The 17592-nt window shown below is 38.9% G+C and overlaps 1 protein-coding gene across 2 annotated transcripts in view; it reads left to right on the top strand.

Moving 5' to 3' along the window:
• Positions 1–10850, top strand: part of UGDH (UDP-glucose 6-dehydrogenase) — a 31142-nt gene extending 20292 nt beyond the window's left edge. For both annotated transcript variants that reach the window (XM_059067079.2, XM_067036273.1), the window contains 9 exons: positions 192–392; positions 504–701; positions 1168–1315; positions 3967–4061; positions 5538–5668; positions 6170–6303; positions 6723–6814; positions 6929–7039; positions 9517–10850. In XM_059067079.2, the coding sequence (XP_058923062.1) occupies positions 192–392; positions 504–701; positions 1168–1315; positions 3967–4061; positions 5538–5668; positions 6170–6303; positions 6723–6814; positions 6929–7039; positions 9517–9627 (1221 nt within the window). In that variant the 3' untranslated portion in view covers positions 9628–10850. The remainder of the gene's footprint in view (positions 1–191; positions 393–503; positions 702–1167; positions 1316–3966; positions 4062–5537; positions 5669–6169; positions 6304–6722; positions 6815–6928; positions 7040–9516) is intronic.
• The last annotated feature ends 6742 nt before the right edge of the window (positions 10851–17592 follow it).

The raw sequence follows: 17592 nt of genomic DNA on the forward strand, positions 1-17592 counted from the left end.
AGTAGGTTCTCAACAGGAATGTACTGAATGAGTTCTCATAAAGTATTATTTCCATGGAACTAAAAGAGGGTGAAACCAGGGCTCCTAATGATGTTAACTTCCCAGTTGACTAGTCAGTTGATGGTCCAGGGCATATCTTGAAATCAGTGAATATCTCATACTCTGTTCTTAATCCTGTATACTTTCATCAGGTGAACACTCCAACCAAAACCTACGGAATGGGGAAAGGCCGTGCAGCAGATCTGAAGTACATTGAAGCTTGTGCTAGACGCATCGTGCAAAACTCATACGGGTACAAAATTGTGACTGAGAAAAGCACAGTCCCAGTGCGGGCAGCAGAGAGTATTCGTCGAATATTTGATGCAAACACAAAACCCAACTTGAATTTACAGGTATAAAAAAAGGAAGCATTAGAATCTGGCTCTTCTTGTGTAAATATCTATGCTTTAAAGTTGTCCGTAATTAATTCTAGCTTAAAACTTTCCTTTGCGTTGGGAGTCTAGGTGCTGTCCAACCCTGAGTTCTTGGCAGAAGGAACGGCCATCAAGGACCTGAAGAACCCAGACAGAGTACTGATTGGAGGGGATGAAACCCCAGAGGGTCAGAGAGCTGTGCAGGCACTGTGTGCTGTGTATGAGCACTGGGTTCCCAGAGAAAAGATCCTCACCACTAATACTTGGTCTTCAGAACTTTCCAAACTGGTTGGTACACAGCATTCAACTCTCTATTAAATGTAAAGCCAAGGACTTATTTCTCTTAACCCTGATAAGCTACGCAGGTACTTTCTTAATATTAATAAAAAGATATGCTTTTGAAGATAATATTCTTGTATATTATGAAATAATATTCACAAGGGGATCAAATATTTGGGTATAAAATATTCTGGAATATGTAAAAGAAAATAGTAATTATATTACTATTAATATAATTAATTATAATAGTTATTTTAAAAATCACTCTTTCCCTTCTTTTACCCTTTCTTCATCATCTTTCTTCTCTAATTTAAAACATTTTCCCTTACCAACCCACCCATTGCCTCCGCAAATTGAGCCCATCAGTAACTTTTATATCTCCCTCAGTAATTTGGATCAACTCAATGAAATATAATACGGATATATAAAATTTTTATTTTAGCTCATCGTATTCTTCCTTTTTTTTTCTTTTAAGGCAGCAAATGCTTTTCTAGCACAGAGAATCAGCAGCATTAACTCTATAAGTGCCCTCTGTGAAGCAACAGGAGCTGATATAGAAGAGGTGGCAACAGCCATTGGAATGGACCAGAGAATTGGAAATAAGTTTCTGAAAGCCAGTGTTGGTAAGTTGAAATTTTTCTGTACATAAAGTAGGTTCATTTAGCTAGGTCTCTAGCTTTAAGGAAGTCTTTGCTTAACTTAAATGCCCTTAAAATAATGATTCCATTATACATGTAGGCTTCAGCCTATCAGGGACTTTCTAAGTGAGGCAACTGTTACTTATATTGTTTACTAATTACTGACTGATTGGTAGATAAACATAGTTCAATGTTTTAGGAGGAATATATTAGTATTTTGTTAGAACATTTAGGTAGAATAAGTTTGGGAGACCACAGAGGAAATCATGTAACACCTTATTGAAGCAAATAGGAAAAAATTCCTTATCATTTGCTTTTCCTACTAATACAATTATGGAAATGTGACCTCGGGGAACTACAGTCAGTCCTCATTATTTGTGGATTCCATATTTGTGAATTAGCCTACTTGATAAAATATATTTGTAACCCAACATCAATACTCATGTGGTCATTTGCAGACATGAGCAGAGTAGCAAAAAATTTGAGTTACCCAACACATATATTCCCAGCTGAAGTTGAATAGGGCAATAATCATACCTTCTTGTTTTAGCTCTCATACTGCAAATATGTGGTCTATTTAGTGCTGCATTTTTGTGCTTTTTTCCCTGTGATTTCACCGTTTGAAATGGCCCCCAAGCATATTGCTGAAGTTTTGTCTAGTGTTCCAAAGCATCAGCAAGCTATGATGTGCCTTACAGAGAAAATACATGTGGTTTGATAAGCTTCATTCATTCAGGCATGAGTTATAGTGCTATTGGCTGTGAATTCAATGTTAATGAATAACAGTATTTTGAAATAAGGTGTCTTTAAACAGAAATACACATAAAACAAGATTATGTTGATCAGTTGGCAAAAATGTGACCAGAAGCTCACAGGAACCTAATGCTGTATTTTGCCTAGGAGCAGTGCTTCAGTATTTGCTAATTCAGTGTTTGTGGCAAATCTGTAGAACATAATTACTGAGTTTAACAAGAACTGACAATGTTTCTTTTGCATATAAGTTAATAAGATTGATGTAAAGGTAAATAGAGTCTTTTACAGATTGGGCCATAGACAGTCTTTCCTGTATTTCTGGGGCTTTATGCCATTTCTCAGTACTGATTTCCCTGGCCTTTTGTATCTTTTTGATATTTTCTCCTAGTGGCTATTTAATAAAAATAGCTCCTATTTACTGAAGGCGTATTATGCACCAAGTTCTGAACTTTATATATCTTAATTATTAATCCTTATAACCGGGACTTCCCTGGTGGCACAGTGGTTAAGAATCCACCTGCCTTTGTTATACAGCAAAAACTAACACGACACTATAAAGCAATTATACTCCAATAAAGATGTTTAAAAAAAGAAAAAAAGAATCCGCTTGCCAGTGCAGGGGACATGAGTTTGATCCCTGGTCTGGGAAGATCCCACATGCCATGGAGCAGCTAAGCCCGTGAGCCACAACTATTGAAGTCTAGACGCCCTAGTGCCTGCGCGCCAGGACTGCTGAGCCTGCACCCTCTAGGGCCTGCATGCCGCAACTACTGAGCCCGCATGCTGCAACTACTGAAGCCCTCGCGCCTAGAGCCTGTGCTTAGCGACAAGGAAGCCACTGCAATAAGAAGCTCATGCACCGCAACGAAGAGTAGCCCCTGCTTGCCGCAACTAGGGAAAGCCCGCGCGCAGCAACGAAGACCCAACACAGCCAAAAAAAAAAAAAAAAAATCCTTATAACCTTTTACAAAGGTGTTGGTATTTCTAGAGATGATTAAGGATCAGGGGAATTTTTGTAACTTGCTCAAAGTCATAAAACTAATGACTGGCTAGATGTTTCTGACTCCAAAGCCCACGCCAGCCCTCACTGTATACCGCATTGCACTAGAACAGGGGTGGGCAAACTACAGCCCCCAGGCCAAAATGCGGCCCACAGCTTGTTTTTTTTTTTTTTTTGCGATACGCGGGCCTCTCACTGTTGTGGCCTCTCCCGTTGCGGAGCACAGGCTCCGGACGCACAGGCTCAGCGGCCATGGCTCACGGGCCCAGCCGCTCCGCGGCATGTGGGATCTTCCCGGACCGGGGCACGAACCCGTGTTCCCTGCATCAGCAGGCGGACTCTCAACCACTGCGCCACCAGGGAAGCCCCCACAGCTTGTTTTTGTAAATAAGTTTTATTGGAAAATAGCTATGCCCATTTGATTATATATTATCTATGACTGCTTTTGAGCTACAAAGGCAGAGTTGAATAGTTGTGCCAGAGACTGTATGGCCCACAAATGGTAAAATATTTTTTACCTGGCCTGTAAAAGTTTGCCAGCTCTATGTTAGAGTTAGAGATGCAAGGCAGTGATACCAGCTGAATGAGGGGAAAAAATAGAAAATATAGCCACAATAAAACTTAAGCTAGAAAGTGATTTATAATTATTTATAATTATTTAAGATTATTTATAATTATTAGGAAATTATTTATAGAGTTGATTAGTTGCTTGCAAATTTCATACAGGTTATAAACCCATTAATTTTCCAACATTCAAATTTTATTATTAAAAATCCAAGCATAGGCCCTCTGATTTGTATGACAAAGAAATTTGTAATATGATTTAGTTGTTTGTTTCCTAAATGAAAATATTATCTTTTTATTTATTTTTTTCTTTCTTCAGGTTTTGGTGGGAGTTGCTTTCAAAAGGATGTTCTGAATTTGGTTTATCTCTGTGAGGCTCTAAATTTGCCTGAAGTAGCTCGTTATTGGCAGCAGGTATTAATCTTTATAGTCAACAGGTTATGATTAACTTCTAATTAAAACATGTCACCCTTTCCTGTCAAATGTTTTTGATAGGATTAATTTTTTCCAGGAACTCAATTATTATTATATTCAATATGTTCATTTTAGGTTTATTTGTTGGGCTTCTGTGTTTATAATTTGTCTTTTTTGGTAATCATCTATGATGGAAGTTTATGATAAACCAGTATTCCTTCTAATTTTAATAACTAAATTTGCTCCCTGAGTAAAGCAAGAAATACTACTTTTAATTATAATTCTTCTCTATCTTGAAAGGCGTAAGATAAAAGTAAAGGCAAACGAACCTCTATTGTCATGCTTCCAAGTGGTTTGCATATGTTGATATTTGTTTTGTCCCTTTGAGATTCACAGAGCTAAAATTAGAGACCCCTCTCAAACTGGAAATAGAGTTAACATTTATTGCATGGTTACTCTGTGCCAGGCACTCTTTTAAGCACTTTACATGTAGTATCTTAGTCCTCATCGTTAATATTATCCCTCATATATAGATGAGGAAGCTGAGGCTTAGCAATGTTAAGTCATTTGTTCAAGATACCAGCCAGTGTATGTACCTTTCCCAAATATTTTTTCCCCAAGCTTACAGTTTTTCAGATTTCAGCAGTGAGTAGGAGTGGAAGGAAATTAACATTTTTAGGGAAATGTACACTTTTAGGTTCATTTCACTCAATCCAGTATGATGGCTTTATCTTACTGTCCATTGTGGGGAAAATGCAGATACAGGCTTGATTTTCCAAAACTTTTGGCTCATTTCCCAAGCTCTCAGGCTCTGAGATGGCTTCTAGAAGCTTAGAGCCTTAAAAAAAAAGTATTTCCTTATATCCATCTGGTCACCAATATGATGTCTTGTTTGTAAATTCTTAGGAGAGTAACAGATTAGGTCATCAGGGACTATGTTATGTTTTACTCGTAACATTAAAATTTTGCCAGATGTTTGTGCTGTTATGGTTCATCCAGAGGCAGCTATATCTCTGTACATAGTTTGACTGTTCTCTGTCCACTTTCTACTCACACTCAGTTTTGGTGAGGGGTCGGGGGTAAGCATATGAAGGAGTACTTTGGGGTTTAATTGCTTCCATAGGGTTTGGAGAAGTTGGCTATGTGCTTTTTTTAGGTGGCCTCATGGCTGGACCTCAAATGGGGTTGAAATTTAGCTGTGTTCCCCACCTTAACATCCATCCCAGCCCGATGCATGGAAAGTTAAGCCAAATGAAAATGAAAATTTTCAGGCTGGCTATAAGGAGTGGGGGGTGGGTAATTCTTTCTTTATTTTTTTCAGTTTGTAGATACTAAAGAGGTTGTTAATCTTTGCCTCCTGTTAATTTATAAGGCTTGTATTCATACAAGAGTACTCACCATAAAGCTGTGAGCAGTTTATGGTACAGGCTGCACCTCTTGTAACTGATCCTTGCATAATTGTCCTTGTCATTTCAGGTCATAGACATGAATGACTACCAGAGAAGGAGGTTTGCTTCCCGGATTATAGACAGTCTGTTTAATACAGTGACTGATAAGAAGATAGCTATTTTGGGGTTTGCATTCAAAAAGGACACTGGCGATACGAGGTACCAGTTCTTTAAAATATTTCAACCTTTTTGAGAATGTTAACTCCTCATCCTCTCCTGATTTTTTTTTTTTTTTTTTTTTTTTAGGTAAGAAGTAGATTTATTTAGAGAGAAACACACTCCACAGACAGAGTGTCGGCCATCTCAGAAAGCGAGAAAGGCCTTATCCTGATTTTTTGATGGTGGTTGTGTATGTGAAATACATGTATGTATATAGTATAAAGAATAAAAATAAAGTGGACATCAATAGCTTCACAAGAAATAGAATCTCACCTGTATATCAAACCCCTTAGGTATTAGAATATATGCCATTTATGGGACTTCCCTGGCGGTCCAGTGGTTAAGACTCTGCCAATGCAGGGGCCGTGCGTTCGATCCCTGGTCGGGGAACTAGGATCCCACCTGCCATGCGGCATGGCCAAAAAAAAAAAATAATTAAAAAAAAATTTAGAATATATGCCATTTAAAAGTGCAGCAATACTGATTTCTTTTTTCCTTCAGAGAGTCGTCTAGTATATATATTAGCAAATATTTGATGGATGAAGGCGCACACCTCCATATATATGATCCAAAAGTACCAAGGGAACAAATAGTTGTGGATCTTTCTCATCCAGGAGTTTCAGAGGATGACCAAGGTAAGTAGGCTTCGAGTTTCATGTATCACTTTGAGTTTGGGCCCCCAGACTTTGTTCTCTAGAAACCTTTGGTTGTTCAGTATTTATCATTTATATCATTGGTAGGCCCCTCTTTTCAACCTTATTTCTCTAAAATTAAACTCTCAAACATTGCTTCATCAACTTTGATTTGAAGTAATCAGCTGTGGGTTAGTCTAGTGATTTTTCCAACATATTCTAAAAAGTCCCAGAGATTCGAAGGAGTTGCTTCTGGGGCAAAATTGGGAGTACTCCAGGCCCCCCACCGTTACCCCTACTCACACTTCAACCAGACCATTGCACTTCTGTCAGACCCTCAACTCCTCCAGCAATCTTAGTGTTAAAATGCATAATTTCAAATCACTCCTTTCTTATTCTAACTTTCTGTTGGGTTGTTATAGTGGCCCGGCTCGTGACCATTTCCAAGGACCCCTATGAAGCATGTGATGGTGCCCATGCTGTTGTGATTTGCACTGAATGGGACATGTTTAAGGTGAGGTGACAGTAGTGAGATTAAGGAAAATTTTAGAGGTGTTCTAGTACCATTTGGGGTTGAGTATGTGTTCCCATATATGCTCTACTTGTTTCTTTGGTTCTGTCTTTACAGGAACTGGACTATGAACGCATTCATAAAAAAATGCTGAAGCCAGCCTTTATCTTTGATGGACGACGTGTCCTGGATGGGCTCCACAATGAACTACAAACCATTGGCTTCCAGGTAAGCATGATCCTGGATTGGTTTTGTTTCATTTGTTTGGTTATTTCCTTTTTAAAGGCTTTGAGTTTTAATATTTTTTCATTTAGCAATAGCATAACTCTGGGCAACATGTCAGTCAGTTCTCTGGGAAGTTCTGTGGTATTTGTGAAGTACTCCACTCCCTCCTTAAAACTGTGATCTAAAGGTCATTCAGTGTTGGTCTCTCTTACATAATATCAGTTGCCTATCATAAGGGGCTAAGATATGCCCTGCCTTACCTCATATAAACATCAAGTAAGAAAATATACACATAAAAAAAATTTTTTTTTTCCTGGAGGCTCCAAAGCTACTCTGCTGCACTGTCTGCATCACACTGACCCGCTCTGAGGCCAGGTCACTTATTCCTATATGAATGTTTTGAAAACTGCAATATGCAATATAGTTGTCACATGTTGGTATAGGATCCTATGCCTTTGGGTGCTCAGCACTGTGCTGGTGCTGTGAGAGGTCTGAATGAAAAGTATGGGAGATGCAGTGGTGCTGGCCCTCTTTTAATTCAGAGTTTGTCAGTTAATTATGGAACGTTTAGAGAGCTGACAGAAACCTGCACAGTACATTTTATGTTGCATCCATTTCAGTTCTACCAGGGGCCCCAAAAGTATTAATAAGAGGGAGCTACTTTCTATTTCCTCAGAGCAGAAATGGAGTGGGAGGCTTCGGGGGCAGTTGGGAGGATAAAGAAATCTTCCAGGAGATTGCTGTCAGCATAGTTCTGAAGCAGGGCAGAGTGCAGCAGTGTTTAGAGCTGGCTATGTGTGTCTGCTCAGCACTAGCTGTCTTGGAGAGGTACTGATAAGTCTTCATCCGCTGTTGAAAATATCTGACCTGGTTCTCTTAACCTGTCACTGACTTGTTGAAGATCCTTCTTATTTAGAATTCAGTGCCCATGTCTCATTCATGAGAGATTAACTTGCAAGAAAAATCAGATGACATCCTTGTCTGTTCACACTCCATCAAAGACCCTACGGACCCTTTTTTTAAAAAAAAATTTATTTATTTATTTATTTATGGCTGCATTGGGTCTTCGTTGCTGCACGTGGGCTTTCTCTAGTTGTGGTGAGCGGGGGCTACTCTTTGTTGTGGTGTGCAGGCTTCTCATTGCGGTGGCTTCTCTTGTTGCGGAGCACGGGCTCTAGGTATGTGGGCTTCAGTAGTTGTGGCACGTGGGCTCAGTAGCTGTGGCACATGGGCTCAGTAGTTGTGGCACATGGGCTTAGTTGCTCCCTTCCTGGACCAGGGATCGAACCCGTGTTCCCTACATTGGCAGGCGGATTCTTAACCACTCTGCCACCAGGGAAGTCCCCCTGGGGACCCTTTTATCCTACCCCTCCTTAGTGAGTAATGTGACTGTTTTTCGCAGTCATGACTGAAACTCAGCAATGTTATTTTTTAAAGATTATCTGCAGGCACAGACACATTTTCTCTCATTCCTGTTTTACTCATCTAAAGGAGAAGATATGTAGAGGTATATATATTTAAAATGAGTTTGAGTTCTTATAAAATTAACTTTTCCAAGTAAGGATTAAAAAAACAATTACACTGGAATTACTAAATAAAGGGAATTTATAAGCCACTAAATAAGACAACTGATGAATATAAAGCAGAAGCCCTTTGTGGTATGAGTCAGCATTAAATATTAATTTTTAATTAAAAAGACATTTATGAAGATTGTTTAGTATATTTATCTGTGCTGTGTAGAGAGGAGATAAACTTATGACTATTAAAGAAGCAGTGTCTTTAAAGATAAGATTGATTATTTTGGATAGAGGGGAAAATTTTTTAATGTAATATGCAAAATGAAAATTGACTACCATTGATTTATTGAAGGTTGGCTCGCATGCCAGATACTGTGCTGAGCACTTTATCTAATTGAATCCTTACCACAACTCTTTGAGGTACATGGGTAACACCACTTACGACGAGGAAGAAAGACCTTGGAGGATTTAGGTAACAGCACTTAGTCAGGATTCCAGCTGGAGCCTTTCAGACTCTGAAGCCTGAACTTCTAAAAAGCTATGCTGTTATAGCTTATGCAAGGTTTTTAGAATGAGGGAAACAGACATTAGAATAGAGTTTGAAAGAATGTGAATTAACTGGAATCCGGTCTGTTTATTGCTTTCACATGTGCTACTGAAACAATCGTGGCAGGTGGTTCCCTATTCTGTTTGAGGGGGTCTGGTGTTGTGAATGACAGGAGTCAGTGTGCCTTGTTATGAATATGAAAAGGGGAGTGCAGACTGACTCTAGAAATATAAACAGTGTGGAAGGAACCAAAGATCTTTCATAGCAGCCCACACGACTTGAGAAACTTTTTCTACCTTTAAAAAGAAAAAAAGCATCTAGGTTTTAGCCCTTATTATACTACGTTACAGAGTTTTTACATTTAAGTATTGTAATTGTTAATAATTTACTTTTGAAAATCTTTTTTTCCCCTCTAGATTGAAACAATTGGCAAAAAGGTGTCTTCAAAGAGAATTCCATATGCTCCTTCTGGTGAAATTCCAAAGTTTAGTCTTCAGGATCTACCCAACAAGAAACCCAGAGTATAGACATTGCCATTTTTATTTGTAATTTTTTTGGTACTTCAGGATAGCAAATATCTATCTGATATTAAACGGTAAATGAATCAAGTGCTTTTAAGGAAACAAAACTATTTTTTTAATAATCAAATTTATACTAGCTGTATGGAAATTAGCATATCTGGTAATTATGAAACTAGAATATTTTTTACATATTTTTATAATATTGTTACCTCAGTGTTTGGATGCATAGCAAATAATTGTGTTGGTTTTAATGGTGTCAATTTTTGTAAACTTAAACTTCAAACACTTTTTACTTTATAAAATGTCTTTAGGCAGCACTTTAACATCACATTGTAATGGGAATGGCACGCTTCAATTTTTCTGATCATTGGTTTATCTACTTGTCCTTAAGTATGTATTTTAAACCATGAAATGGCCATGCTAAATACTGGGCTAAACCTGTTAACCTTTCCAAAAGTGTCATGGAAGTTTAGAGGTTTCTGGATTAAATGGGTAAGATGTTTTCCATGCCATTTCTTGTCTCTCTGAACTGAGGAGGATGCAATGGACAGAATGTGGCCTTTGAGCTTTTTTTCCCTATGCTTCCATGTTAGAAGTAACCCTGCAAGTATGGTTTGGTTATTGTTCTTTTGCTCCTTTTGTTTTAATGAGCTGTGTTGTTGGTTTTCTAGTCCAAAAAGATCATCACTGCCCATTTCCAATCAATCCAAATAAGACTAAAAGGTAATACTTTTTTAACATGAAGAGAAAATCAGTGTAGTGAAATGAAAATCTATTTCACTCCACTTCTTGTTTTTCCTCACTGATCACTATGTTTTTTTAGTCCAATATTTGTTATTTTTACTTTGCATTTTCTTCCTGTAACTCATTACAATTTGTCCCTTTTTCTTTAAGTAATAAAACCAGTATAATCTCATATATAAACTTAAAGAAGTAGATTTTACAAGTTATTTATAGCATAATCCTAAAATAAGGAATTTTGTGTCTTCAACTACTTTTTTTCTTATGTCTCTTTGACTTATATTTGATTTTCTCTTGTGTTTATCATTATTGAAATATGTCAGATGTCCATTTGATGCTTGTGCTCTGCTGAGAGTATACAAATTGAGTTAAACAGGTACAAGTCTCATCCTTTAGGAATTTTGTGGTTCAATAAGGATACAGAGACAAAGATGAGGACAGAGACACCTATACAGATATCAAATACATAAATAAAATATTCTGCATAAGCCACTGTGTGGGTTATTTTTTGTCTAGTGCAAGTAACTAATAAGTCATGACAGTGTGACATTAGACAGGAAAACAACACTCCTTACTTTTTTGAGAAAGGGGAATTATATTGTTCTTTCAAATGATGCAAGCAAGTGAGGGAATTTAGCAAATAGACCAGGTATCGGTAAACTAAATCCCATTGGCCAAATCTGGCCAGCCACCTGTGAGCTAATAATATCTTTTACATTTTACATGATTACATTTTAAATGGTTATATAAATTGCTATCTGGTCCTTTAAGAAAAAGTTTGCAGACCAGAGTGAAAGAAACAAAACACCAAAAAGAGATAAATGCCAGAGTATTTGAACATAAGATGATCCTTTGCTCATAAGACTTTGAAGTGAGGATGAGCTTATTAATTAGAATTTGCTTTACATTTCTGCTTGAAAATATTTTTGTATTGTGCTTAATAATCTTATATTCTAGTAAAGGGATTATAACCCAAAGATGTCTTGCTAAAACATATAGAATTAGGCACTGGTTTCAAGTTGCAGGATGCTTCAATGCCTAGGATTGATAAGTAAATTGATAAGTAAACATATAAAATATAGTTACTGATTAGAAGGTAGGAGAACTGGTAAGTGGAAGAAAATACAAAAGACAGTTCAGAGCCATGTAAACTGGCTCTTTGTAATGGGGAAAAATCCCCCAGTGACTGGGCAGGTAACTTACAGCTATTTGAGGCCTTCGTGTGAAAAGTTTGAAGAAGATGTTTAGCCTTCTCCCCTATTAAGAAAATTAAAGACCATGTGTATTTTAAAAACTGATACAAGATTTCTATTTTTAGGTGAATTCCCTGGTGGCCTAGTGGTTAGGATTCCAGGATTTTGCTGCTGTGGCCCGGGTTCAATCCCTGGTTGGGGAACTGAGAGCCCACAAGCTGCACAGGTGTGGTAAAAAAAAAAAAAAAAGATTTCTATTTTTATTAGCTAATACTTTATGTGAGATTATTAACTAGTAATTAAAATTGAAAATAATACATGGACATGATTTTTAAAAATTCAAATAGATACAAAAGAATATATAAAAAAGTAAAATCTGTCTCCCACAATATGTCCTCCAGAAATCATGTGTTATTCCATTTACTACTTCCAGCTTTAAATCCTGACTGCATTACTTTCTGCATTATTTTCCTCATCCGTAAAGTAGAGATAATTCATCTCTAACTCAGAGCTGTTATGCAGATTACATGAGATCAGTGTCTACACAGAGATCTTACTGGCAGTGGCCCGGGGGGGGCACTCCTGTTAGGCCCACTGACCCAGAGCCACGTGTAGGCTCTGGAATCACTAAGAGTACAGTAATTAACAGCCTTACAAGCCAGGCACTACACTGAGTGCTTTAGGTGCATTTTCTCTTCTATTCCTCATGTAAGGCCTTTGAGATAAGCTCCATCCCATTTTCAGACTGAGGGCAGAAGGCTAGAAAGATTAAGTAACTTGCTCACAGTCCCAACCATTTGAATAGGAACTTTTCTTACTTGAAGTTGAAAGCATCCTCATTTCAGAGGTCTTATTATTAAGAGTGGGCACTTGTGGCCTTAAGCAGACTGATGGGATAGCATCCCAAGGGAAGAAACAGATGATGGATAGGGCAAAACAGCATGAGCGGCAGCAGAGAAGGATGTAAATACTTGCCTTTCCCCCTCCCAGGGACTCCCAACTACTAGCAAAGGGTCTGAGGTTCTGTGGGGGGGTAGGGATGGGGAAGAGCAGGGAGGTTCAGTAAGACAAACTATTGAAGTTAAGGTCTCACTTTCTATGTATTTTCAAGTTCATTTGTACTCACCTTTGAGTAATCCTATTTCAACTATTTCAGACTGGGTGTCTGTGTACCCACTATAAGGCAGATGCTGTGAGGTGCTAAGAAATGGAGGGCACAGATGAATGAGAGCAATTTTGTGGAGAAGCTAAGACACATGCAGAAATAACTGACCAAATATGAAAATAGCCATAAATGATAAAAACAAAATGCTGTTTGGGCACTTGAAGTGGGCCTTAACAGACAAACATGATCTTGATAGGGAAAGTGGGTCAAATGAGCACGTCAGTGGCAAAAGCAATGGGAGCAGAAAGATGCCTGCAGGAAAATTCAGACTGGTTCTAGCGAAAGCAAGTTGCTTTTTGTTTGGGGTTGAAGGGAGCTTGAAGAGGAATAGCTGGAGAAGACTGGAAGTTTAGACTAAGGACAGATTGTAGAAAGCCTTGAACTTCAGGCTGAGTTTGGGCTTCACTTAATGGTCAAAATGGAGACACCAGTGGTTACACAACATTGTGAATGTACTTAATGCCACTGAAGTGTAAACTTTAGAATTGTTAAAATGATAAATGGAAGACTTCCCTGGTGGTCCAGTGGTTAAGAATCCGCCTTCCTAATGCAGGGGACGTGGGTTCGATCCCCGGTCAGGAAACTAAGATCCCACATGCCGTGGGGCAACTAAGTCTGTGCCACAGCTACTGAGCCTGTGCCACAACTAGAGAGCCCGTGTGCCGCAACTACTGAGCCCGTGTGCTCTAGAGCCTGTGTGCCACAACTAGAGAGAAGCCTGCACGCCACAACGAAGCTCCTGCGTGCCGCAACTAAGACCTAACGCAGCCAAATAAATAAACAAATATTTTTTTAAAATGATAAATGAATCACCGAAGGTTTTTTAAAAATTCAGTCATAGGGCTTCCTTGGTGGCGCAGTGGTTAAGAGTCCGCCTGCCGATGCAGGGGACGTGGGTTTGTGCCCCGGTCCGGGAGGATCCCGCGGCTGGGCCCGAGAGCCGTGGCCGCTGAGCCTGCGTGTCCGGAGCCTGTGCTCCGCAATGGGAGAGGCCACAGCAGTGACAGGCCCAAGTAACGCAAAAAAAAAAAAAAAAAAAAAAAGCAGTCATTTTCTTAAAAAAAAAATATTTGTTAGTCACACTAAAGGACAGACTCAAACTTGCTTTCCAGAGTTGCAGCCCCAAACTAGATGTTACCATCTAGTTTATTCATACATTGACAGTGTATTAAAGTTTTAGACCAAAACCCAGGCATGAATATATCATTAGTGCCAGACTTCAGAGGATAAGTTGGATACAGTGACCTCTTGCTGTCTTCCTCCCTTCCTTTTCCTGCATATAGTCCAAAAGATCACTCATAGTAGATCTGCATTTTACAATATACCACTAGTAACAAGGCAGATTATTTTAGGTGAACATACATTTTTCTTAATTTTAATAGGCATTTATTTTAAAGGCATTAGAATAAACATGACTTACAAATTATATTAGTATATAAACTTGACTGCTCTAACAGAGACCAAAAATGATAGTGTCTTAAACAGAAGGGAAACATATTTCTCTCAGACATGGAAGTCCAGGTCAGTGGTCCAGGGCTGGCAGAGCACTTCCATAGCCATCAGAGGCTCAGACTTCTTTACCTGGGCTCTGCCACCCTTTACACAAGTCTCCTATCTCATGGTTCAAGATGGCTGCTCCAGCTACAACATCATGTTCTCATTCCAGCCAGCAGGGAAGGGGAAAGAGAAGGGAAAAGTAGGACCCACCCTTTAACAACACATTCAGAAGCAGCACAAATCATTTATGCTCACATACCATCGGTCCCAACTTAGTCACATATCCACAACCGGCTGCAAAGGACTCTGGGAAATATAATTTTTAGCAGGATAATCAACCATGCGCCAGCTAAATATTCTACATGAAGTTTCATTTTAAAGGAATTTAAGTTTAGAAATGTAGTCAATTGTAAAAAAAAAAATTAATATATAATACTATAGTTCCCATCCAGATAGGGCAAAAATTTGTGACGGTTTTACATGAATGACTGGAGTTTAGGAAACAGTGGTAGGTGATGTATTTTAATTTGTAACACTAAACATAGTGTTTGTTAGTTTTTCTAACACTACTGAGCAAGCATACATAATGGCAAATATACAGATGTAAAGTGAATATTAAATGTTACTTGTTCTCTACCAATGATTTTCAAACCACGAGCGACCCAAGCATCTCTATAGAGATGCTTCAGGGATTCAGCAAATGATTGATTTAAATATAAACGTAAATACATATACACACACATAGATAATTATATATGTAAAATTATCTACAAAGTTACTATTAAAAAGACAGCCAGCAGAGTTCTTGGTCAACATGGCAAACTGAGCACACATTTATATCCTCTCCCTTCTAAGGACACCATTAAAATTACAGTAAGAGGGGGGAAAGGCATAATCCAATAAAGCAAAGAGAATAGGAGGGGGCCATCCATGGTCAAGAGATTTAAAGAAATTTCTGGAAAGCCTTTAGTGGATAGATGTATATGGACTAAAGAGAAGAGTTGCTTCCTGGAATATTGATGTGAGGGCCAGAGAAGGAGGCCCTGCCCAGCAGAACAGCAGAGGCTCTACCCAAAAGGAGGTGGGAGAGAGAGGGGCACCCACCAGTGCCTTAACTGTACATCTTTAACTTGAACAGTCAACCTCATCTCATCCACCTCTAGAGGCACAATGACAGGCAGCCTGGCAATTACACCCATGTGATTACATCTTCCAGCCCCCAGGGTCAAGGGGGAAAAAAAAAAAGGTAGGTGTGGGCAGGGGAAGTTTCTTCTCTAAAGAAATTGATTCTCGACTGCCTGGGGAGAACTATAACAATGAGTACTGTTCTCCACCAGAACAAACCCTAAGTCCAATACCAGCTGCCTGCAAGTTTGCCCTAAAGCAAAGCCAGCAAGTCAAAGCACTGTCTGGACTTTGGGTTACATGCGTTGAATTAACCACATGCACTATCTTCATTCTCTCCTGAAATCTCACTAAAACGGCAGTAAAGAAATAGGAAAGCTGTAAATAGATAAGGACAAAGAATGAGAAAGGAGGCACCAGTAGATGAGAGATGTCAAACAATTTTTAGAAGGTGGACCACGGGAGGCTAAGTAACTTACTATAAAGAACAAGCAGAAACTTCAATGCCCACATAAGGGACTGCCTTCTAGATGTAGGTAACTGGTCCCTTAGAAGATCACAAGAATTAAAGGCACCACATACCACAACAGGTGGGGCTAAAAGCAGGGGACTTTGATGGAAGGCTGTATAAGGAAGAGTTGACTGCACCCCAGTCTCTACCCTACCCACACCAAGAAACTCCCTTTCCCACACCTTACTCTCATGGGATATTAGAGGTTTATTTTCAGGAGGAATAGAAATAGAAAGTTTCAGCCTTGGGGAGGGTGTTAATGAGTTGCCAGACTGGAAATGAGGAAACTAAATAAAAGCCTGCCTATGGAACAGAGACCCACGGCTCCCCTAACCAGCTTGCTTTTACTCATCTGGCTCTGAGTAAGCAGGCAGCCAAGTTTATAACCCTCAAGGCAGGAGACTTGAGGATTATAATTATAATTTTCAATCCTGACATTTGGGAGTCACTCATTGAGAAATCTAGCTTATGCCCCAAACACGCTCCAGTGGAGCTCTATCAATTAGATAGCCCCCTCCACCCCAGCTTCCAAATAGCTTTAGAGTGGCTCATCACTTAGTATGTCTGTACAGCCAAGGAGATGAAGGAGAGCCTTTAACACAAAAGGCAGAGACCAAAACAAACAAAGGAAACAGAGACAATGCTCAATACAGAGAACGACACTATCCTCAGAAAAATGGAAGAACTTGTAGCTAGGAAACAAGAACAGAATGCTATTTAAACGGGGAAAAAAAAATCAGAGACGTGCTCTTGAAAATTAAAATGTGGTGGCCAAAATTTTAGCAAGAGAATCATCATCAAATGAAATTTTCATGGAAATCCAATACAAAATAGATTAAATGGTATTTTATTAGCACAAATGTATGTTAAAATGTATGTGTGGCTTCTGAGTAGCTGGGAGTCCCCACAAAGATGAAGGGCATGTACTCAAATCTCTCTCAGCGGCTGCTCCTGCTGTTTTGCTCTACTCATACTCTGAATCTTTCATTGGGGTATTATTCGCATTTTTCTGCCTAAGTCCACTGGAGCTCATGCTTCTTAATGCAGTAATACAAATAATATCTCTAAAGTGAAAATGTTTTCAGGGAATTCCCTGGCGGTCCAGTGGTTAGGACTCGGCACTTTCACTGCTGCGGCCTGGGTTCTATCCCTGGTTAGGGAACAAAGATTCCCCCAAGCGGCATGGTATGGTCAAAAATAATAATGATAATAAAGATATCTCACCAAACAGGAATTGGGTTTCAGGGTTGGCTGATTCAGTGGCTGGAAAGGGGACAGTGACCCCTGTACTAATTGATTTCTTAAAAACCATGTGCATTTGTCACTTTCACTTTCTTAAAAATACTATTGGTGCTACAGAAAGAAAAAGATAAGACATACTGAAATGGGCACATACCAGATTTTAACACATTGGAGACCACTGATGCATTAACTTGTGCTGTGCGATCAAGAAATTTTGTATAGGCCACCTGCCATGTCTGTGCATTTAAATACACTTCTTTTTAATGCATCATCGTTTAGGAAGGTCAAAGCTCTGCCTTGGCCTTTTAAAATTCAAGCCTGTCCATTCTTGTACATTTATGCAAGGGACTACACCTCTATAGCACCCACTCTCTACACTCAAATGTCCAGCAAGATCCAGGCATTTGGTCACATATTCTAATGAGTGAATGAATAACAAATTCAGAATATACTATTTGTGATTCCACTTTGAAACAAACATTTCCTGCTAATCATCT

The sequence above is a fragment of the Kogia breviceps genome, chromosome 6, assembly GCF_026419965.1.
Source record: "Kogia breviceps isolate mKogBre1 chromosome 6, mKogBre1 haplotype 1, whole genome shotgun sequence".
Classification (NCBI taxonomy): Eukaryota; Metazoa; Chordata; class Mammalia; order Artiodactyla; family Physeteridae; genus Kogia; species Kogia breviceps.